The sequence below is a fragment of the Hydra viridissima genome, unplaced genomic scaffold, assembly GCF_058129835.1.
Source record: "Hydra viridissima isolate aposymbiotic clone 2 unplaced genomic scaffold, HvirCarnegie_v1 scaffold_11, whole genome shotgun sequence".
Taxonomy (NCBI): domain Eukaryota; kingdom Metazoa; phylum Cnidaria; class Hydrozoa; order Anthoathecata; family Hydridae; genus Hydra; species Hydra viridissima.
This window is the reverse complement of record NW_028324310.1, coordinates 5739920-5765891: the sequence shown is the minus strand read 5'-3', so window position 1 is coordinate 5765891 and position 25972 is coordinate 5739920. Positions and strand designations below refer to the sequence as shown.

The window sequence follows — 25972 nt, the reverse complement described above, 5'->3', positions numbered from 1 at the left end:
GTCAAGTTTTATGAAGCCTTCTGGTAAACAAGTCAAACAGCTTACACAAGATAACAGTATAGGAATTGTACATACATGCTATGGCTTAATTGATTTAGTGAAAATGTTATAAAGTAATGGAGCCAAATATGTTTTGTTAGGTTGGTTTTCAGCAGATCCATTGAAAAAGCTTTTTCTAAGCTTTGACAGGGATCAGGAGGTACCTATTCTGTAAATGCTAAATCTGTAATTGAAAAAATATATATTCAACATACCAAATTGACTTTAAAACTAGATATTGCTGTAGATGGCATTGATGGTCATACTTGTGACATATGTTACAGAGATACTTCTACTGATGAAAAAGAGTTGCTGGATAATTTGCATGATCTTAAAAGCTCAGTTAATCAGTCAACATTAATGACTATTGTTTACATGGCTAGCTATGTGCAAAAAGTGAAATAAACATTTATGATGATACAACTAATTATTATCACAAATATAGAAATTATCTGAATAGTCTAAACAGGGGTGGACTTCAAATCCCTACTGATACTCTTATCCAATGGTCATTATTTTGCTTTCTATTTATTAAAGGTGCCACTGGGCTTTTATGCAGGACATTTTGTATTACTCAGTTTCAGTTTATAGCAGCTAAGTATGGACTTAAAAAAAACAAGAAAGCGATGCAGAGTATATTCCAATATTTTGCTAAAGAATCATACACTTATTATCACTCTTAGTAGTAACAGAGAGTCAAGAATGAAAATACTGAAGCTATCATAATTTTTGTGAATTTTTAGTTTTACGTTTTTTTAATTTTCTTGTTACACTTTTTATCCTTTTTTTTTTTAAAAGCCTTTTAGCTCAATATATATTTGGAGTATATATATATATATATATATATATATATATATATATATATATATATATATATATATATATATATATATATATATATATATATATATATATATATATATATATATATATATATACACACGCACATACATACATACACACGCACATACATACATACATACATACATACATACATACATACATACATACATACATACATACATACATACATACATACATACATACATACATACATACATACATACATACATACATAAAAAGATTGTTTTTGTAGGATGGATTTTTTGTTGATCATTTTCATCACTATACTTAAGTTTTTTGTTATTCATGCTTTTTGTTAATTACAGAATTATATTTAAAGAAAACAATTACCAATGAGTTTATTTTTGTTTATGTTTTTAGTCTTCAAATCGTGCTAATTATAACATTGTTATTATTCTGGCAACGTGAAATAATGCAAAACATATCAATTTTTGAACTGCAATTGTTTTTTCTCAAATAATTTTATTTTTCTTAGTAATTTATATGAGAAAACAACCACTCTAACATTAATTTGCTCTTCATAAAACGTGTATCGATTTAAGTAATAACATTTTTAATCGGCTTTCAGTTTTTGTGACCTCTTGCGCGATGTCAAGGCCTGTTATTATAGAAGGCCATGCTTCAAACCCAATTACAATTAGAAGACATATAACTATAATTAAAATTACAGTTACTTTTCTTTTTATTTATTGTGTTTTCAAATAAAGACTACAAAATTACAAATGTAAAACCACATAAAAATCTCATAAATCAGTATAGTTAATATAAGTTAAAATAATAAGGAAAAACACTATATGTTTTCTATTTAATAACAATATATATTGTTATTAAATAGAAAACATATAGTGTTTTTCCTTATTATTTCTTAGTGCACACACTGCACAAATTGCATCATTTAGTTCATGTTTTAAGTGGAAAAAGTGAAATTGCTTGCACAAAATCCAGAAGTATCACACTTCTGTGTTTCCAATTTACAGTACTCTTAAATAGTGATGTGCTGGAACCAGTTTATGCTGAGTCTCTGATTCCGGGTACCCGGCTGAAAAACCGGGTGCGATTCTGTGTACCCAGCACCAAGTCCATTTTTTAAAAAGTTGGAATACAAACTTGTGAAATCTCTAGCAATGAACTATTCACACAAAATCCACTTTTTACGCTAACTAACCAAAAGGTATGTGGCGAAACTACCATTTAGCAAAACCCCACAATGCAGGGTAAGGGGCCTGAGTTGTAGGGACCTAAATTTTTTTAAAAGTTGTGTAACAGTTTTTTAATAACTATATTAGTTTAAAATTATTTTTCTCTCCTGGTGGTTCGGGCCTAAATAATATTTTGTGTGGAAGGGGGTAAAATTTGAAGTTCCGCCACTGAAAGTTTTATTAGGGAAAGTAAAAGATTAAGAGAGACAAAGAATTGCAAAAAATGGGTAGACTTTCTCGACTGTAGTGTGATTAAGATAAAACAAATTTAAACAAATAAAAAGAACTTAAACAACACTTATTTGCTGTATCTTATTTTTACTGTTTTATTAACTTAAGATTGTAATAAACAAACATTAGGTATTCTCCGTTATCTGCTTTTAGTCTGCTCCTTGTTGCTTCGTATATATCCCCACCAGCACTAAATAACCTTTCACTTTCTATTGATGACGAAGGTGCTGTAAGATATTTTAATGCCATCTTTTTTAGTTTTTCAAATTGCATTCCACATTTACTCCACCACAAAAACAGACAACCTGTATTTTCTAAAAGAGGCAGAGATAAATAGTTGTCTATTTCTTGAGTAATTGCAGACCTTAATATTGTTTGCTTCTTAATTATGTCAGCAACTTCAATATCTATTAGTTCTCTTTCTGCCTCAGAACGTTTTTCACTCTGCTTTCTTCCAGTTCTCATAAAAGCTACATCTTTAAAACAATCACAATGCTAATGAATCCAGTAGAGGCTGGAGCTTTTAATATTGGAACATCATCAGAGTCAGAGTCAACAACATCTTGGGCTCCTTGCATTTCTTCTTCTCATGCTTCTTCAACCCACTCTATGATAACATTTTCATCTGCATCTTGATAAAGTAATTTATATCGTGGATCCAAAAATGTTGATACACATAACATTTTATTAAGCAAAAATTTATCAAGTCTTTTAGTAACAGATTTTATTAGTTCATCAATCATCGTCATAATCCCAGCGTATTTATCACTTGATTAAACTTTTTGTAATAAAACTTTTAATGCAAGAACAGATGGTATAATTATTGCGCAAGTTTCATCCCTCCTACCACATTTTTTTGTTAAGTTTTCAAATGGAGCAAGAATGTAATTAAGTTTTTTGACTATTCCCCATTGATAATTAGTAGGAAGTTTAATTTCATCAAACTCTGCTGCATAAGTGGCCAAAGGAACTTTTTGTTCAAGCGTTCTTTGTAGCATTTCAAATGAACTGTTCCAGTCAGTTGGAACATCTTGTTTCATTTTGTGAAGTTCAGTACTTAATTGCTGCTGAATTGATTTTAATTTTGCACATGCTATTGGTGAATGATTAAAATGGCTTGTTATTCCTCTGCATAAAGTTAAAAATTCCTTGATGGTTTTTTGGCTAAATATAGTCATGAATACATAGCTGCAAAGTATGGATAAAGCATGGAATTGATGTCATTCCACTGTTTTTTACTGCAGCCTTCATATTGCTTGGATTATCGGTAACAATAAGATGAATTTTGCTTAACAGGATTTCAAAAGATTCTAAACCTTTTTGTAAATACTCTTTTATATGAACACCTGTGTGATTTTCCGGAAAATGAATTACTCGTAGAACAGCAGTTTCTTGGGAAAATTTAGTTGGATCTATCCAATGTCCAGTAATGCTTAAGAATGTGATTTTCGCAGTATCCGCTGTTCAAATATCTGTCATCAGAGACAAATAGTTTGCCGCAGAGATTTTTATTTTTATATCTTCAAAAAGTTCATCATACATGCTAGGTATTACGTTTTGGCTGAAATATGTTCTACATGGTAATTTGTAATTGGGGTAAGCATCTTTAATCAGTTCATTAAATCCTGTATCTTCAACAATAGAAAATGGCTAAATATCCAATGTAATAAGTTTGCCTATTATTTTATGGATTTGAATAGATCTGTGGTCATCAACATTCCATCACTTATTTTTTTTTTTGTTTAAAGCATTAATAATGTTACTTAGTACTGTATTGGTGGTAGAAGCAACTGAGGTTTCAGAAATAGACGAAAATGATTGAGCCTTCTTTTTCCCGCAAGTTCAAACTCTTTGGAGTGCTTTAAATGCAAATGTTTTACCATTGCTGTAGTTCCATAAGACTTTAAAGATTTTCCTCCTCTCGTAACTAAACTATCACATAGTTTGTACTTGCTCATATGAGGAGTCGTGCTTATATCTAAAAACTTCCATGCTATAATTTTTTTATTCATAATTTTTCTTTCAAATAAAATTTCTATAAAGATAATGAAAGTACGTTTGATATCATACATTTTCGATTATTTTATATAAAATGATAATTTTTTTAATAATACGCTCGAAATGCGCTACAAATGAAAAGCGCTATCAGCATTCGAAAGAAGAAAAATTATCTTGTGTTCTAACAGAATAAAAAGAAGCTATTGAATATTTTTTACCCCCATTCATTTTATTTGTATTCTCAAATTATTTTATTTAGTGTTACAGTTTTTGTATCCGTATAAATTTTTTTGCAAAAATATATTTAAAAATATTTTAAGTAAGATTGTTTTAAGCTAATAGAACTTTGTGGTTATCGACTACATAACACTCTTAGAATTATATCAAGAAGTTTAATGGTGGAAACTAAAAGAAAAATCAATTTAAGATAAAAAAGAAGATACCTGGTGCCGGTTACTGCAACAAATGGCTGATACCAGGTACCCGGTAAAACAGCTGATTTTCCGGGTCCAAACCGGGTACCCGGCACATCTCTACTCTTAAACCATTAGGTTTCTTTTGGTTGGTACCATTGAAGTTTAAAGTTACAGTTGGTAGAATCTTCAAAAGGCTCCATTGTTGTCACAAACTCTGTCAGCAAAGTGCGTTCCATTGCGGTAAAAATTTTACTTGATGATGAGCCTAACAATGACCATTTGGCTTCATTCAGTTTTCCCTTGGGAATACTAAGAACTGATCTCACCATTTTCAATTGAGAATTTCAGTGAGCTATATTTGCAGAACTAATATTGTGGTCATCTGCATGCAAGATCTCAGCTGCAGATGTGAATTTTCTCAATGCACTTACCACAGAAGCCACCTAGCCAATAGCATTCTTAATTTCTCTACAACCATTAAGTCCATCTTTTACGACAAGTTGCATGGTATAAACAAAGCATGCTATATCTCTGGGGTGCAGTTTAGCAACTGGTCACCTGTCTCCATATTATACTTATTGCATCAAGTGAGCTTCATCATGTTCATCATCATTTAAATGATTTGATGCAGTGCTATCTTCAACTTTGTCAGCCATGAACTTTGGTAGAATAACTTCCAATGCTTTAGTCATATTTGATGCACTGTTGCTGACAATGTGAGAAACTTTGTTGTGCAACTTAAATGAATCATTTACTTCATCATAGTGTGTTACAATTTTTTCAGCAGTATGTTGGTCAACCCAAATTTATCAAAAAAGTGAACTGTAGTTTCTTAGAAAGAGTACATAATGAGTTTTGTCCAAATGTCTACAGTTACACTGGTCTAGTCAAGTTTCTGAAATGTGGGGCAGAGCTTGTCTTCAATTAACAGCTTTCTCTTGCTGATCAGTTTTGTAGACATGACCTTTCTTATTGGTACAATTTAGTGTGAATCAACAGCCTCCATGAAAGAGTGACATTCTACATTTTCAACCAGTGAAAAAGGCAGCATGTTACCAAAAACTAAATCAGTTCAGCAGCTGCTATGAAAAATTTTCCAATAGGACCAATTGAAGACAGACTGTTAATGCTGTCCACTTTTTTATGAGATTTACTATCTTTGCACTTTTCTAATTGCAGTGAGTGCTTTTGCTGCACAAAGAAAAAAAAACAATTTTAATTTAAATTGAAAATTTTAATTTTTGATTGAAAATTCCTTTTTTTTTTTTTGAAATTGGTATATTCTGGTAGACTGAATGGAATTTAGATGTATATTGTCAAGTTCAACTGCAGTCTGATAAACGTCAGGAGTGACAAATTGGCAATGCAAAACTTTATTAACAGATTGATGAATATGATCATATTCATTTCATAAATAACAATAATATTTAGATATAACAGAGACATTGTAATTAACATTTCAAAAATTCAGAGTATCATCTGCAAATGTGTAACCAAATTTGATGTAGCCTTTTTCAAGCAAGTCACTTCACACTTTGCACTTTTTTTAGCATTAATTTTTGAATGATTTGACACTAAATTATTAAACTTCTCTGGCTTGTCAAAATACTTCCAAATGATATCAGCATTTTTCAGATTCATACTATCTTAATTCTAAACCTTATAGTATTTTATCTTAAAAGTACACAGAAATTTATAAACAACCAAGTCGACAGGTAACTGAATATCTTGCATAGATGGTTTCATGAAGAAGAAAAAAACAACAGAAAACCAAGCTCTTAAATAATTAAATCAGGCTCAGTCAATGGCCACCTTACTAAGACTAACTAGACGATAAATGGCAACAAGTGCATATAGCAGTAAAGTACATCATGTACTTGAATAGTAAATAAAGTACAGCATGTACTTATAAAAATCAATTATGGGGTAGCAATTACAATTACAATTACAAAAAGTAGCAATTACAATTACAATTACTTTATCAAAATATATTTAATCTATACTATAAAAATGAATATTTGTCCCTTTGTTCTTTATGCAAATCTTTATCTGTGGACAAATCTGCACTTTATCTGTGGACAAATTTTGCACTTTGGGGTATTTTCACTTAAGGTTTTAGACCAGGTTCTGACCAATCACTCAATGTTCCAACACCTATGACCATTGGCCCCCAGCAAGGAGGTGAAGAGTGGCAACTCTGTGGGGATTGGTCCATTGAACATCCCTAAGTCAATAGCTCAGTCCTGTAGGAACTCAAGTTTTTGAATAAGAGAAAAGAAACATTTAAATAAAAAAAACTTGCATATCTTCAAAACAAAAAGATAAGTCTTTCATTTTCATTTCACAAACTCCCATAGAATGTCCAATTCTACTATTAAATACCTTGCAATTTGCGCCAGGTATTCCAGCTTGTTACAATTAAACTACAATTACAATCGTAATAGACCCAAGTCTGGTGTTATATGATACAAAAAATTCATGTTATCTCTCCAGCCTGATTTATCAAAGATTTCTTCTTTTTATTTACAAATGGTGCTTTCAATTCCTCATACATTTTCACTAGACACAATCAATATTTAGTGTTTGGAGACAATGTGTTATGTTGTGCCAAGTTCTTTGTCCATTAATTTGATGCTGATAACTGATAGATTACGTTTTAGTAAAAACCTTCTCAATGAACATTTGTTACAATTTGACAACAACTCCAGCAATGAATACCTTTATTGCATTCCATAAGCAATGCTATGCATAATACAAAAACATATTCTATAAGTTAAAACTAGCTTGGCTATCACTTTTTTAAAAACACAAGAAGATTAAAGTTGCAACTAACTTGGTTGGAACTTTACCCTTGTTTTTTCTTGCTGGTAGTCAAGTACTCTCATCTTGATTGCTGTCTTTAAACTCGGCACCAATACCACTAGTTGCAAGATCATAAGATAATCATAAGTTGGTTTTGATGCCTAAGCTTCAAACATATTAAGCAAAATATTTTCATCTTTTTGATGGTTGAATTGTTTTCTTGCTTACAAAATGACCTGCTGAGCTTACCACTAGTAGTATAAAGTTGTTTGTCTTCAATGGATAATGTTTAACCTTTAGTATATGTAATGTTAAATATTTTATTCAGGACATTTTTTCCCCTCCTGATATATATTGTAAATCTTCACCAACTTGCCAACAATCTAAAAAAAATATTTGAGAAGCATATATCTTAAAGATATGTGGGAAACTTATATCTTTTTAAATAATCACACCAATGTTTTAGTTATTAGTCAATATCAAACTGAAAAAAAAAATTGTCATATAAAAGAATGTTTCTATAAGACATTTGAGATATTTTATTGTACATTGTCAACTAAGTAATACAACAGTGTAGATTTCCTATGTTCTTTTTTAAACTACACTGAGATATTGATACAATTGTGTTGAAGAGTAAACATTTCAAATTTATTTATTTCTGTCCTAATAAGAAACAAATTTTATACAGTGAACTTTAATTATCTTGATAAATAATTTATAACACCCTAATAAAATAATTTATTGTGCCTTGATAAAATATTTTACAGCACCCTGATAAAATATTTTACAGCACACTGATAAAATGTTTTATTGCACCTTGATAAAATAATCTAGAGCACCTCTGTAAACTTACATATGCAAATTTGTTTTTTAACTAAACAATGGGATGAATGCTGACTTTTTTGTTTTAAGTTAACTCTTTTGGTAAAATTAAGTTATATTTATTGTTTTGTTTTTTTAATGTTTTCTGTAAAAGACATACTCCTTTCAAAAATATCTTGAAGATAATTGAAAAAATAGCTACAGTTCAAGTTTCAGATTGAACTGTAGCTGTTATCTACCTGGTTTTTTCAAATTGTATTTGTATTAACCTTATAGGTACAAATAAGGTTTTCAGAAAGTCCTTTTCTATCATAAAGAAGGAATGCTAAAGTTTACTTAAAAGGCTTGTTACCAAAAAATTGTGAAACCTTCAAATAAAAATGAAAAGTTAAGATGAAAACCTAAAGTACATTGAAATGCATCTGTTGTAGCTGAGTTACAAAAGTATAAGAAAAGCTTTTAAAGCTAATACAAAAGAAAAGGTGCATTCCATTCCATGAAAAATGCAGAATCCCACTCTAGATGCAAATTATTGGACAACTCAAGTTCCTTAGACCAGAAATCAAAGAAAGAAGATTAAAAATAATGTAAATATCCAAAGAAGTTGAAAAATAAGGAACATTAACTGAATTTCTTAGTGATGCTCCATCAAATAATAAGAAATTGTTAAATTAATTGGTGACATGTCAAATTGATCAGTCAATCGGCTTTAATCTAAACCAATGTGACAGGTGGGTATTTAAAGATTTGAAGAACTCTTTTGATGACATTTTACATGTGCAGAAGAAATTAAGGAGGCCACACTGCAGTGGTTCAGGTTACTACCAGCAGATCATTTTGAAATGGAACTAAAACATTTGTATTGTTAATGTAAAGATGTTATAAGGTGTGATGGAGACTTCATTACATGAAGATGATACACTTTCTTATGTTATTATTATGTAATAAGAAGTATTGATTAATTCCTAAGACTTTTTGAACATGCTGAATAATTCCTATTAAGTTTTGTGAAATGCTTAGGTTCATTATCTTCTTGAATTTTTCCCAAATAACCCCTTTTTTGAAAGAAATGGTATGATTTGTAAAATATCCAAATGCATTCTTCTGATCATTATTCTCAAAACAATAATGAGAAAAATGCAGACCAAAATTACCAAAAAAATCTCTAACTCATAATATTTAAAGCTAATTACATTTGTATGAAGCTATTATTTATTTTTGTATTAGCTATAGAACTTTTTAAGATAAAAAAGTATTTTTAAATATTACTTTTAAATAAATGATATTGTTTTATATAACTTTCATATACAAAATATAATAAAGATATGACTTTACCAACAGGTATAATTTATTTGAATTTTACTTTAAAAACTTACCTTAACTTATTGAGTATCTCAATTTTAACATTTATTACATTAATTTGGGACAATAATGTACCTAAAGTTTATGATTAATTAAATAAAACCATATTTCTAATGAAGTACAGTTATGAGTAAATTAAAAAGTTAGAGTCAAAACCATACAACAAAAATTGAATCATATATATTTTTTAACTACTATTTTAGGTAACAAGTAAGTCATCTAAGAAGATTTCCAGGTATAAATTTTACTTGTTTACAATAATATATTAACATAGTAACATATTAAAGTTTTGTTATACGAAAACATACAGAATCCTTATTAGTAATTTGATAGTGTATGATAAAATGTTTGTTAAAAATATTAAAGTTGTTGTTTAAGGTGAAAGTACAGTATCGGACAAAACATGGTGGACAAACTCAAATTTAGAACAAAAGTTGATCAAAAACTAAAAAGAACTAGTAAAACAATTGTACATATTAATTATTAAATAGTTTATTATGTTCTTAACAAAATTTAAAACGCTTGAATCATACTAAGAATCACAAAAAAAATTTATAACACATTTTTCTCAACAAACTATATTTTTCCTTGGACAAAACAAGGTGGACAAATCAAAACAAAGCTTTTTTTATAAGATTTAATTGTCTTAATTCAATTTACCATATTTTTTTGTTTTCACTTTTATCATAACATTACTCTAAGATAATAAAATAGATTTTGGAATGTCTAGCCAATTATTTTTTCAATTAAACTAAAAATAGATTTAACTTGTGATATATGGCATAAATTGCAACTTAAAATGGTTTATGACAAATTAGGAAGTGTTTTACGTGAAAATATTATTAAAGATTTTAAAAGCGAAAAATGTCAAGCTGAAATTTGTGGAAAATATATTATAGCTAAATCGACTGTAAGCAAAACTGTCAAATCATTTGGATCTTGTGACTGCTATAAAACAAACTATTGGGGCAGACATCCAAGAAAAACATCACAAAGACTAGATTGAATAATTGTTAAAGAGTTTAAAAAAAATCCATTTTTGTCATCCACAAAATTAACTGAAAAACTTGAACTACAAATCCTATTCACAAAATTAATGGAATTATGGACCGCTTTGTTTACAAAGATATAATGGAAGATGTTATGTTACCACATGCTGAACAGGAGATGCCCCTAAAATAGATTTTTCAACAGGACAATGATCCCAAACATCCATCAAAAGTTGTAAAACAATGGTTCAAGGACAAGAATATCACCATAATGGAGTGGCTTGCACAAAGCTGTGACTTGAATCCCATAGAAAATTTGTGGGAAATAATTGATAATAAGATTGAGTATGCAAATGTGAAGACCAGTGAGGAATTATTTGAACAAATCGAGAAGGCCTGGCGAGAGATTGATATGAGAATGGTTGACTCATTAATTAAGTCTATGCCTTGAAGAATGAAAGCAGTAATTAAAAGTAAAGGAGGTCCTACCAAATATTAAGTTAATTTTTGAAGTTTTTTGAAAAATAATAAGTTAATTTTTGAAGTTTTTTGAATTTTTAGTCGATTTTTTGAATGTCCACCTTGTTTTGTCCAAAGAAAAATGTAGTTTGTTAGGGAAAATGTGTTTTAAAACTTTTTTAGTGATTTTTAGTATGATTCAAAAGTTTTAAGTTTTGTTAACAACATAATAAACTACATAAAAAATAATATGTTCAATTGTTTTACTAGTTTTTTTTAGTTTTTGATCAACTTTTGTTCTAAATTTGAGTTTGTTTTGTCCGATACTGTAGATATCTATTTGCAAATTTCTAGAAACAATGAAAGTTTTTGAGCTAAAATTTGAAAAACATGTAACTAATTGATGCTTTCCATTTAGTTTTTTCAATGGTTTTCAAAATTTTTAATAAAAATTTTAGTGAAAATCAAAGTGAAGATGACCATGAAGGAGATGAGAAAGAAAAAAGGAAAGGTGAAGAGAATCTTTTTTTTTCAAATGCTACAAGATTTAGGAAGTAATTGTAGTCAAGTGTATTTTATGCTAAAAAATAATAAGACTATCTAAATAAGCTTAGTGGTTTCATCTGAAATGCAATTAGCTCTGAAAGTAATGCAGAATTCAGTTATCCTAATTGCTTATACAGGTTGATATTTTATAAACTTAAATAGTTATGAACATAATTTTTCTTGGGGGATGGAAATTTTGAATGTTGTACAAGGTACAAGTACTTGAAAGAAAAATGAACCAAAATTAAAAAATAAGTCAAATTAAAAATTATATTTAGATAGTGGTTTACTTGAGGAAAAGATAAAATATTTTTTTATTACTCTAACATGATAAACTAAATTTTAATTGTAGTTGTGAGTTTTACGGTGAAAAAGAATTCTTTGGTAGAAGATTCTGAAAACAAACTCAGTACGAAAAAAAAAAAGCAAGAACATGAAGAAGATATTGTAAGACCTAAAAAAAAGAAAAAGCAAAGAGTTGATGGAGCATCCTTAAAGCCAAAAAAACATCTGGATGGGCTGCTAGAGGAGGGAAACACTGTTGGTATAATTAATAAGTTTTTGCTCTTATATATTTAGCTAGGTTTCAGGATCAACTGTGAAACAAAAAAAAAAGATATATACAGTATGTAAATAAAACTAATTGTACACCTAAAAAAATTTTTACTTTTTATGTTTATTACCAAAAATTTGTACTAATCAGGTAAAGTTTGGCACTTGGCTGGTTTTGCACCCCCTCCCCCTTTCTTTCCTTTTTTTTTTTTTTTTTTTTGCAGATTTTGGAAGATCTTTGTCTGAAACTGAAAAAAATGGTATTCAATTTTATTTTTGACAAAGAAAAAGTACCTTAATTCACATTGGAATATTCCATTTTTCCATTAAAAATGATGCTGCTTTTAACTCCATTTTGAAACTTTTTAATGAAAGTTTTAAAACCATTAATTCAAACCGCTGAAACTATTTATCTGGTTTTTACAAGCGTTAAGAAATACAAAGAACAAAAATATGGATAGAGTGTTATCCAATTCACTCATTAAAGTTACTATCAATTCATTGTGTCTAAATGGCCAAAATATACCATAAATGTTTTATTAGATTTAAATCCTGACTTCGAGATGGTCATAAAACATTTGTTTTCTTACCAGTATGTTTTTTTTTTTTGTTATCCTGCTTTAATATGAAATTTTACCTCTATAGCTTTATTCCCTGGATACAATTTCTGATTTGTTGAGGTTTTACTGTGATGTTCTGGTCTTCTTCAACTTTAAAAGTTAGTTTAGCTGTCAAAACAGATTTTTTTTTCACATTGATAATGATATAAAGATTAATTGCACTGTAACTCTAGCATTTTTTCCTCTGCCAGCCACATTAGCAATGGTTCTAATCAGACCATGTTGTAAAATGTTTTCCCTTTTTTTGGATCTGATGGTATGACTATAATTGATTTTTTAAATCAACTACAAGGCTTCATTGATGGAAAGAAATGTTGTTTTGTTGAAATTTTGAAAATGTATTTATTAGCTGTTTTCAATTTTACTTACTAGTTTAATCATTTGATAAACTCAATTTATTTAAAAGTAATGAACTATTTTGTTAGTGCATGATAATTTTTTTTTGTAGTCAATTATATGCATCATTTAATCGATTGTTTGAAATTCAGTAGGTTCAATAAAGAATTCATTCAGCAATACACAAATAGATTCTTAAAACAATACTTGATAAGATATTGAGAAGAAAATTTAAATAATTTAAACAACAATTCACTTTTTTGGTGCAATTTTGAAAATTATAGGTTTTTTTTAAAGTGTCATTTTTTGCATACTGTAAATGTTTTGCATACTCTATATGTTTTTTGTATGTTATTTCATATTCTTAAGACTGAAAATAATGGTTTTAAGTTTTCTTATAACAAGAAAGCAAAATCTTAGCAGTAGATTTGACCAACTTAGCATACATCACTTGATCTAATTATGTAGTTAAGAGTGTAGTTATTAATGTATTAGAGCATTAATGTATGCTGAAATCATGTGCAAACTTGAGCATGGGATACATACTAGTACAGGTTAGTGTAACAACATGTTTTGTTTTTAAGTACAAAAATCCTATGGTTGTTATTTATATATTTCAATTTATACATTTCTATTTATATATTTCTTTTTATATATTTCTTTTTATATTTCAATATACAGTATTGTGAAAAAATTAAGAACCACTAAAAAAAAAAAGTATTTTTTTCAAATAAATTTAATTAATTTTTTATTAAAGATAGTAAAAGTCTTTTTTAGAAAATGAAAAAAAAAAAGAGAAAAAATTTTTTTTTTTGAAAATTAGTTAATAGAACCTATAAAAATAAGGATTAAATATTATGTGTCAATTTTTTTTTAATATTTTTTTTTGTGAAAAAGTTAGGAAACACAAAACACTTTTGGTGCTAAATGTGGCGGAAGTGTCTTTTTTAATTTATTTTTTACCTTTTTTGTTTAAATATACTATTAATGACCTGAGTCATAACCAAAAAACCAATAAAAGTATTTGAAAAAAAAATAATTTTTTTTAAATACTTTTATAAAATTTAATTTCAAACAAAAAAAATTCTTTTCTTTTGAAAAAAAATGAGTAGAAAAGCTATTACCTATGAAATTGTGTAAAAGTGGTGCATTTTCACCAGGAAGGTAAATCCGCTCATGAAATTGGAAAAATAATAAAGCTATCACATAGTTCAGTGTTAACAATCATCAAAAGATTCAAAGATTATCGTTCTGGAAGACCGTGTTTGATGACACCCAATGATGATTGTCTTTTAATCAGGTTGGCAAAGAAAAATGGAACCATGCCGTCACATGAATTAAGAAAGGAATGGAAGCTTTCAAATGGATGTCAAGCATTGGCATCACTTGTGCGTTGGAAACTATTAGCTAACAATATGTTATGGAAAAAAGCTGTTCTAAAACTGTGACTTACCAAACAAAATGTGAAAAAGCGAAAAGAATTTTGCCAAAGCGTCAAAGAATGGTCCAAACAAAAATGGAAGACAGTAATGTTCATTGATGAGATGAATATCGAGGTTGATAACTGAAAAAACCGAATTATGATTCGCAGGCAGCCTTCAGAAAATATAATCTCGATTGTATAGTTCAAAGAACAAAACAAAGTAGCAGGTTGGTTGGAATATGATGCTACATGACATATTATGATCTCAGCAGGTTTAAATTATTTGATGTTCGACTCAACTCTATTTATTAAGTCGATATTTTAAATAAAAACTTGTTACCGTCAATTGATGCACTTGAGCAAAGCATTCTGTTCGGGCTAAAATTGTCTCTGAATGATTCAAAAGCAAAAATATTGAGTGTCTAACTTAGCCACCAAATAGTCCAGATCTAAATTGCATTGAAAATCTTTGGAGTTGGCTTGATAAAGAGATTGCCAAGAAAGCACCAAGGAGCCTTGAGGAGTTGCGCAATATTTTACCAGTAATACTTGGAAATGTTCCCAAACATATTTTAGAGAATTTAACAGACTCAATGCCAAATCGTATAAAAGCGGCATTAGGTAAAAATTATTGTTTTTTGTTCTGTGGTTCTTAATTTTTTCACAATTTTTTTTTTAAATAAAAATTACCTATAAAACTTTAAATACATTTTTTTTATTTGTTTCAAAGTTTTTATCATTATCAGTATTTTTTTATCTTGTTTGTGTATTTTCTAAAATTTATTATTGTTATTTTTTTACCAGAAAAATATATTCGGTTAAGTACAAATTTAAAAATAAAAATAAAGTATGATTTTTTATTTTGGTGGTTCTTATATTTTTCACAATATAAAATATGAAAAGTTGGTTAAAAAATTAAATAACTTTCGATCTATTGAGATTTAATTGAATAACTAAATGTTTGTGCTAACGCCTGCTTCCGGTGCTATTCCGCTGCAAAATATCTGCACACAAGGTGTTATATTTTTAAAGGAATGTTTCACTGAATGAAAGCCAGATGGCATTTTAACTTAACAAATTCTAGTTTTCTGCTAATTCATCAAAGGCAAGGTCTTTTTGAACTATACTAAATATCACTCTACTTTTTTTTTCCTAGATTCAGAGGGAAAAATAGTACAGCGATAAATATTATAGTTCATAGTGATTTATCTATAATAAATTTAGTAGATAACAGTTAAGTTTTCTAACTAATATTAACATTATATTAAAGTAATTACATTACCCAGTTATTATTTATTTTTTCTCTACATCTTCATAGAATGATTCAATTGCTTTTTAATATCTGCCATATGATCAACAGATCATGTGGTAGATATTATAAAAATCAGGATTGATATTTTTTAAGAACTTACAAGTTTTAATAGTTTACCATAGCAAAACACAGTTTTTCTTTATATAGCAGTAATGGCTTTCCTTCTCTAAGATAGATAATGGTAGCTTAATTCTGATTTTCTTGAAGATGTTTGTTTTTAATTTCAGTCTATTTTATGAATCTCAATGAATTATGATGTCATGCAAATCTTCAAAAACGGATTTTTCACACAAGTTGTTTTCATTTTTTGATAATTGTAGTGCTATAAGATTCATATAAAGATTATGCTATATATGAATATTTATTTTGTCATACATTTTGTTAATGATAAATACTTATGGAAGTTAAGTCTATAGATTTTTTAAATGTGATCATGTACTTTGTGTAGCAGGTCAGTACCAGTCTATGAGAAGGATGTTTATGTTTTCCTTGTTGATCTTTTTTGTTGATCTCTTTTTCTTGTTGATGCAAAATCAAGTTTCTAAATACCAAAAAATGAAAGAAAATTTAAAAAGTAAACATGGACAAAGAATTCCACTATTTATCCTTAACAAAGATTTTTGATTTGTAACTACTGTGACAAATTGACCTTTAGAATCAACTTTACTTGGCTTTTATCCTAAAACATCATAAAGAGCTGTTGATTTTGCAAGATATTTATGTTGTGCATATTTGCTTTCTAGAAAATTAACTGATTTTAACAAATGAGCTGTCTTTTTCTTCCAAAGCACTTGAAGTTTGTACAATGACCATAAAAATATAAATGTAACTAATTGTACGAATGTTCTTGAAGGAATAAAACCTAATAATTGAGCAATCAAAAAGTTTGCATCTTTCATTTATTATTAGTTTATTTTCTAGTTTCTTTATTACATGTTTTTCAAAAAAATGAAATAAAGCTCTGTCTTTTCCTTATCTCATCATCCACAGAAATCATGAATGGAACTTATAAATATATAATGTAAATTTGTAACATATTTTAATAGAATAATTAATACATACTTTTAATTATTTTTACATAATCTCTTATTGTTACTCTTGAGATGTCACATAGAGTTAATTAAAAGTTTAAGTTAAAACCAATCTTGTTTCCAATTTACTAAACATGAGTTTGTTTCTCTCTATTTCTATTTTTCTAATACAACCTTTAAAAGGTGTGTAAGCTGCAGGATGATGGTTGAAGTAAGACTTAAAGAGTTTTTATGAACTTTGAGTTATTATATTTAAAGAGAAAAATAATTCATATTTTTAATCAATTAAACTTGATTCTTTTCTTACTTTTATATGTATTTTTAATTGTTTTTTTTTTTTTTTTTTTTAATTTTTGTTTTCTTTACAGCTCTTAAGAGCAAAAAAAGGATATTTTTGTTAAATTCACTTTTATTTTATTTTTTTAAAAAATTTTTAAAAAAAATAATTTTTAAAAATGATTTTGTTTTTTGCTGATCAATAATTAGTCAAAGTAGTACACGGTTGATCATACTGTTCTGAGATGATAGTATCTCTAAATATTAGAACAATTGAGATGACAGTATCTCTAAATATTAGTTGCTATTTAACAGCTGTTAACTTGAAATTGAACATGAGCAAGCCTTTGATTAGTTAAACTAATTCAATTGAACCTTAAATTATTTATTTCTTAAATTATTTGCTTAATTGTAATTTAGGATAATACTTGCTCACAAATTTATTTTTAAAGATATTTTCAAAACATAACAAGCCACCCTAAATGTTTTTGCATTATTTGATTATTATCATTATCAGTTTCTTAGAAACCTTGAAAAACAATAAAGAGTTCTAAAATCTGAAATTTTTCATGTTTTTTTGAAAAGAGCATAAGAAAGTGAAAGGAAAAAATTCAGTTGACAGAAAACTGGTAAAGCAGATAGACATTGATTGCCTCAAAATCCATGGCTCAATATCAGAGATATGACTTTGAAACAAAATACATTACATAAAAATGTCTGAAATTTAAAGGCAAATTACTGTTTGAGACACAACACATTAAAAATTTTCAATGATTGTGTTAAGCAATTGTAAAATCCCCTCAAAAAATTAAAGAATGATAAATCTTATCCAAAAGCTGCTTTTGCATTTGTGCAAAACTAGCTTTTGGATAAGATTTGTCAAGAATTTAACTATCTGTGATCTTTGATGAATTTCTAAAGAGAGATCTTATCTGTGTTGTATATGTCATCTCAGGCATAAATATTTGAAGAAACTCTAAAGAGCCAATTATATATTATACACTGTGTGACAAAAGTTATCGTACACTTTAAAAAAATTACTAACTCTTAATTTAGAATAAAAGAAATGCAAGGAACAAGTTAAAAACTGAATAAAAACTATTTGATCTATAATTATTTAAACAAAAATTGAAAAAATAGAACAAGAAAAAATTTTTATTTTAATATCTTGATGAAAAAGCAAGAAAAGTAACAAAAAGGTGACAAAAGTTATCGTACGCTTTCAAAATAGTACACTGATAAATATTATGGGAACTAAACTTATATTTTAGTATCGTGTATTTTGTCCTTTAGCTTTTACAACAGCAGCAAGACGTCTTGTATTGATTCAACGAGTTTTTTTGTAATAGACGGATCGATTGATTCCCACGTCTTTACAATTTGGACTTTTAATTGTTCAATGGTGTTTACACCTGTTCTATCTATTCGTCTATCGATTTCATCCCATAAATGTTCTATTACATTCAAATAAGGGCTTTGAGGTGGATGATTTTGTATGTTCCAAACTTTTTTTTCCATAAATTCCATCACATCTTTGACCTTATGTTTGGGATCGTTATCTTGAAGAAAAACAAAGTCATCACCAATACAAAGATTACGTGCTGATTGTTCAACATTTTCTTTAACAATACGTTTATAGTAATGTTTATCCATATTTCCTTCAATAAATACTAACTTTCCAACACCTGCTGCCGACATACATCCCCAAACCATTACTGATCCATTTTTGTGTTTAAATGTTCGGACTGTAGTTCCATTTTCTAAGCAATTTTTTTATGAATGCCATACACGAATTCTACCATCAGATCTTTTTACATTAAATTTAGACTCATCTGTCCGTAAGACTTTATTCCAGAATGAGTCTGGCATATCAATGTACGTTTTAGCATAGTTTAATCGAAGCTTACAATTTTTATCATTAATACAAGGAACCTTTCTTGGAACGCGACTCACTATTCCTTGTCTTTTAAGACTTCGAATGACTGTTTTTGGACTAATTTTAACCCCCAAATTGTTTTCTATTTTGCAAGCTAAATTTTTGGCACTTACAAAACGATTTTTCTTGATTGTGGAAGCTAAGCTTCGTTCAGCACACTTATTCAGTTTTTTTGGATGACCACTTCGGGGCATATCAGCTAATTTTTTTTTTTTTTTTGAACTTGTTAATAATTGAAGAAACTGTGGATTTTCAGAAGCAACAATTTTTGCAATACAATTTAACGATTTTCCTTCATTCCAATGCTTAATTATTAGCTTACGAATTTCTACAGTGGTCTTAACCCGTTTCGAGCTCATTTTACTTTTTTTTAACCAAAAAATTCATTTAAAACAATTGAAATTAATCTTAAAGTGTTTATAGTTTACTTTATTTTCAAAAATGTATGAAAAATGGTGGACATAACGGTTTGGAGTTAAATAAATATTAGTGTACGCCAAGTGTACTTTATTTCAATATAAATTCCAAAAAATTCATAAATTAACAAAATAAATACTATTAAAAAAAAAATTATAAATAATTTTCATTAAATATAGCAGAAAAATTGTGTCTATATTGAATTTTTTTTTTTTCTTAGCGTACAATAACTTTTGTCACGCAGTGTAGATTGTCTAGGAAACTTTTGCCATTTTTTTGATTGTATAAAGCTCATGTAATTCTTAGAAATCTATGTACTATATATTATGCATTTTAAAGTTATAAAGTGGATTTGCTATATTTTTTTTTTATTGAACCTTTGGTGCAAGCTGCTGATTCATTTGGTTAGGTAAATAACTTTCTTTCAAATGATAATTGAAATAATTTGGGTCACAGAATAGGGCTAAACAAAATATTAAAAGACTAAATTGATCTACTTTATTAATAAACCATTACAGGACCAACATTTCTTTATACACAAGATAAGGTGCTGACATGGCAAAGTTAAACATGTAGGCAATTAGTTAAGAAAATTTACAGAATGTATCATTTGCTTGATCTTCAGCTATAAGAGGTGGGTTTTATTCAAACATTTTATCTTGTAAAAATACTTCTACTTCTTCATCAGAAGGCATTCTCCATTCACCTAAAGGTAGTTTACTCTCATACAAAGATTGGTTTTTGGAAAATTTTTATCCTATTTCTTTTTCCCAGTCTTATGGGATTCTCCTCATTCTGTAGCTACCTAACCTCAAGTTCAATTGGCAAGACTACTTGCTGGATTAGCTTGTGAAGAAATTTCCAGAACCAAGCATGAATTGTCATTGTTCTGACCATTTTTGAATGAAGAGACTCATGAATTATTTGTTTAATGTAAATTTAATCTTTAGCTTTCTAAAGACAGAAAGCTAGTCAGGAGTTTCTTTTACCAGCAAAAAATCACTCAAAGTAAGAATGAAACTTTTTCATTTTTATTTAGGTATTTGGGCGAGGAAATAAATCAGCTACTAGTTTAGGTTTTTACCCCCTCCCCCCTCCCCCTTTTTATTACAGTCATGAATGTAATCTGATTGCAAACCAAGACACTTATTTATTTTTTTTTTAACAACTACTTTTCTAATATAAGGAAAACAATTTTTTTTAGAGCATTAGATGTTGCCTTTTTATAGTCTTCCATAGGAACATCAGATAGAAAATCATCAAAAATGTTTTTTAGCTTTTGAAATGCTGCCAAGAAAGACCTTACATATTCCAGTCATCAGAACATGTACCACAGGCAAGATCATTATAAGAACTTTGTCCGAATGTTGAAGAGTTGTTTCCCTCAAAGTTTGACAAGGACCACTTTTTGTGGCATCAATGAAAATGATTTTTGTAGCTACAAAGAGAAAAAATATTAATATTTTATTGTATCAAAAACAATTTTTTGAGTCAATAAAATAATCATTGACTTAAAGTTAATATTTTTTCTAACCTCCAAGTTTAAGTGTCATACAGAGGATCTTACAGAGGTTCTGAAAATCTTTTATCAGTAAATAAAAGTGTTGTTTTGCTAGCCTAGTTAATGTAAATTTTTACTTAGTTATTTATTACTTTTATAAGCATAGCTTTTTTCTTATAATTTTATAATTCAAATGGAATTCAAAAGTAGCACATCAAATTTCCTACAGAGAATAAAGTATAAATTAATTAGTTATTAAGTTTTACTCTACCAGAATGATGAACTTAATAAATATGCACATCAATATACTATTTTTATGAACTGTCTCAGATTTAAAAGTAATTTTTGCAAATTTAGCGACCCTGATTATAATTGCTTCTATTTTTTCTACATATCTTGGTTCATCAAGACGAACTTTGTCACTATTTTATTTTATTTACAGCTACCATAGTTGCCATATGAAATACCTTTCAATATATCTTAGGAATGCATATTGAAATAATATATGATTTAACCAGCCATACACATGGTCATAAAAAAGTTAGTGAATAAATATAGTGTTTTGTAATATTTAGACAAAAATGCCAGTTTTTTTGCAAACTAACATATCAACCTATCCAAATTATGTTTTAGAAAAAAAAAATTTTGGATTCCTTTTTACCCTAAATGAGGTTAAAGAGTAAGATTGATACAAAGAAGATCCCAGTTTGATCTTCAAAATTAACAGAACCTTGATAATACTCTTGGAAAAGATTATTTGCATACCACTTCTCAAACAGCCTCAATGGGGTCATTAGATGGGCACTCTGTAGGCCCTGTAAAACAGCCATGATTTTAGGATGATCAAAAGGCTTTAAATAAAGCAAAACCTTTTGTTTGAGATTGTTTTTTATGAAGACAAGTTTTCCAGCTTTTAAGGCATAAGTATTTCTCTAATCACCTTCAACTCTGAAATAATCAATTTTGAAATTTTTCTTTTGCTTAATGTGCAATCTTGGTTTTTTTAAGTGCAAATTTTCCAGCTTTATTTCTCCAATCACCTACAACTTTGCGATAGTCCATTTTGAATTTTTTCTTCTGATTAATATGCAATCTTTGGTTTTATAAAGTTTGTTGTAAGTCAGTACAAAAAACGTTGTACTAATTTACAGCTAACTCATTTTCTACCCAAAACATAAACATGTTAAGTTGGTCATATTCAAATTTTTAAAAATTGGTTCTATCAGTGGCCACTGAATTTTTTATTACTTTATTTTCTTTATCTTTGAATCAAAAGTAAGAACAGCAATAAAAACTTTTCTTTATTTTACACTCAGCACCTGTGTCACAAAATAATGGTTGTGTTAATAAATTATGTAATACTTAACTGTAAAAATGCATGTTAGTTAATTCTATAATTCAGCAACAAAAAAAAATAAAAAGGTGATGTAAATGTTTTTGTTAGATATGTTTCTTCGAAAAAAGAAAAAGAAACTTTTGTCTCCAACATCTGCTACTGTAAAAAAAAAGCGAAAAACTTTGGTTGAAGAGGATCAGGAGCCATTTCCTTTGAAAAAAACCTCTGTCAAGTCACCAAATGATTTTAAGAAGAAGCAAGTATTAGACTCTCAATCACCTATTGATCAAGAAGATGTTGAGAAAAAGAAAAAAAGTGAGATAATTTTTATTCTTTTTAGAAGTAGTTTTGCACTATTAAAATGATTGCTAAAATTGGCTACTCATAGAAATATAAGTTTATAAAAATAAAAACTAATAGAAATAAAAACTAAGAGCTTTTGATTTCTTTTATCTATAAAAACCAAAATGTTTTTATATTCTTAAAATGTAGATTTTCTTAGGATACTCTTTAAAGAACATCAGCAGATAGCTGAAGGTGGAAATGTAAAGTTTAGTAGCTACATTTTCTAGCTGAGATCATGCTAGCATTACAAATTTTAGATTGAAGAAAATTATAATAACAGATTTTGTTCCATTTTTCCTTATTAGGATGTGACTAAGTAGGATTCAAAAAATAATTATCAAATTCAGTTTGTGTTTGTTACTTATATTAAAAGTATGTTAAATTTTCTGCTTAATTAACAGCATAGAAACTAGATCTTAGAAAAGTGTTTTCTTTTTACTTTTGATATAGAATCAAAGCAAGGAAAACAGTCTCCCTCAGAAAGCTCAAAAAAAACAAAAAAAAATGAAGCTTTATCCTTATCTCCAACAAAAAAGAAGGTAAAATCCAGAATCTCTGATGATGAAGACAATTTTGACAACGATCGACTATATAAAAAACAAAATAAGCAACATACTTTTTCATGGAGCTTATCTGAAGAGGAAGATGAAACATTACAATCTCATAAGAAAAAGATTAAAAGAGCTACTGGGAAGAAACAAAAAAGATCAAGCGTGTCATTATCCCCTATAAAGGATTTATCCTCATTTGAATCAGGTATTTGTCTTAAAATTTTGAAATCAAGAAGTGTTAATTGATTTGTGTCCTATAACCAGTTTTATACAATAGCTATTGAAATTTTCAAACCTTAGATAACATATAAAAAAATAAGTAAACACAAAAGTTTTGAACTCCATGTCATTTTGGACGTCTTAGTTAAAGTTGAGTAGTATATTGTAACTTTTTAGATAAAGTAGAGTACTTTTACTCAATTTATATCTTGAAAAAAGTTGCTTGAAAGAATCTGTCAGTTTGTATAATCAAAAATTTAACTTGTGTGTAATATGTTTTTGGTGTTTAGATATGATTAGTTCTGCTCTAAACCATATTTTTAAAAATAAACTTGTACCTTTCAGTTAAAGTTTTTATTTCTTTAAAATGTTTTGTGTTTCAGCTATTGTTCAGATATTGTTACAGCTATTAAATTACATTATTATTATACAGCTATTGTTCAGATATTGTTTAAAATAATTTACTTTAATGGTCTATTTCACCTCTGACTAGCAGTCTTTGTTAAATTTTTTTTCTGGTGTCAAGTCATTTTTTACTTTTATTTGACATTTAGCATCTATGTATAATCATTTGCCATACGTCTTTCTTTTTTCCTCGTAATCATAAGTCATTCCAAGTTAAAAAGTAATTTTAAAGTAATAATTTATTGCTAGTGCTTATCAGAGTTTTCATTTATCTCAAAAACATCACAAATGCTGAATTCACTGGTCATCACATTTTCTCTGCTCTGGGAGGAAATTTTCTGGTGATCAAATATTGCAGAAAAGTAACCACTTAATCACTTTTTATCTTTCCACAAGCTTAGCACTTAGTTTTAATAGGGATACTTGTTTGCTCATAAAATACTGTTACGCTTTTCTATACGGACTTAGCTGCCTTTTATCTGCCACAGTTCAAATCATCACCTTACACATCAAACATCTTATATCAGTTAGTTTGCTGTCTAATCTAAATGTTTTTGATCTCTGTCTTGTTGGCATAAATGCATAGGAGTTGATTGTGGATTTCTCTACCTCAACTCATATTTACCTAAGAACTGAGACTGGACCATCCTTTTTTCTCCATATTAAATATCATGACGTAATCTGTAAACATAAATTTCAATTTGAATAAGTTTCTTGCATTGTAGCATATGTTAAACTAAAGAACTAAAAATTAAAGTTTAAATAAAAACAAAGTTAATTAGGCGAATAAAAAGCACTACATGTGATTTTATTATCTAAAGTTTATCTGCTGAATAAACCAGAAATTACAGTGTTTTATACAAATAAATAACTGACTTTGCCAGATTTCAGTGCACACTACATAATCAACAGTATGTGCTTGATCAAGAGTGTAAACAAAAATTAGCAAGATATAATGCATCATTTTATGGTGCAGTAGTTCTTGCATTTATTGTAAACAAAAAGTCCCATATAGTTTAATATATAGCCAATAATGTTTTAAAAGTGAGGTGGGCTCCCTAAATATTAGAATAACTCAAGTTATTGGCAGGCATTCTATATATATTATATTGGCAGGCATTCTATATATATATATATATATATATATATATATATATATATATATATATATATATATATATATATATTATTTTATTATATAAACTAAATAATTAGCTTGGTTTATATTACATTACTTAAAGTTTCACGCAATAGCGATCATCAGATGTTATAAACCGTAAAAAAACGTAACGACAAAAAAATACGAAAAAAGTTCTATGGAGTGTCTGCTATGATGGCATTAAAGTTTTTTATTAAAAATTTATTTTCATGGCGGCACTTTGATGTTAGTTCACTTCGTTTATTAAGCAAGTCTAGTTTCGAAGTAATAATGTGGTACTTTTCGGTCAAGCACAAATTACAGTTATTACCACCAGGTTTAAATGGTTCTGCCTGATCAAGAATACTCCACGTAAGGATGGGTTCTAAACCTTTACTTTTGCACTCCCATACAAATTTAGAAAGTTCAGTGGAGTTTGCTTTACTTTCATAACGAAAAGAATTCTTATGCTTATACCATCTGTCTTTAAAGGTTTTTTCAGTGAGCCCAATATAATAATGCCCCTTTTCTTGCTGCTGAGTTTTAACATTGCAAATATAAATAAGGTTTTTCTTAAGGCATTTTCCATTTAGTGGGCATGCAGTGGCTTGTCGGCAATTGCATGATTGGCTATTATTGTCAGTAGAATTAGATAGAATTCTTTTGTTATGAGCAGTAATAATTTTCTTAATATTTGGGAGGCAGCTGTAACTAACTTTTAAGTTGTTCCGGTTAAAAAGTTTGTGAAATTTATGGTCTTTAGGAAAGATTTATCAATTAAACCCAAAAATACCTTTGCTACGTTCGTTCTAACGTTCAGTGAAAACGGAGGTTAAACCAAATAACG

General features: G+C 28.3%; 2 protein-coding genes and 1 pseudogene across 2 annotated transcripts in view; 2 read left to right on the top strand and 1 right to left on the bottom strand.

Annotated features, from left to right (window-relative positions):
• The window catches only part of LOC145187652 (uncharacterized), a 171854-nt gene that overhangs the window by 26507 nt on the left and 119375 nt on the right, over positions 1 to 25972 (bottom strand). The window lies entirely within an intron of this gene.
• The window catches only part of LOC145190978 (uncharacterized), a 43908-nt gene that overhangs the window by 3963 nt on the left and 13973 nt on the right, over positions 1 to 25972 (top strand). Inside the window, exons 2-6 of the mRNA XM_090067683.1 lie at positions 9937 to 9968; positions 11640 to 11692; positions 12080 to 12271; positions 22576 to 22782; positions 23263 to 23568. Of these exons, the coding sequence (XP_089923809.1) occupies positions 9937 to 9968; positions 11640 to 11692; positions 12080 to 12271; positions 22576 to 22782; positions 23263 to 23568 (790 nt within the window). The remainder of the gene's footprint in view (positions 1 to 9936; positions 9969 to 11639; positions 11693 to 12079; positions 12272 to 22575; positions 22783 to 23262; positions 23569 to 25972) is intronic.
• Positions 11 to 807, top strand: LOC149881880 (uncharacterized; annotated as a pseudogene).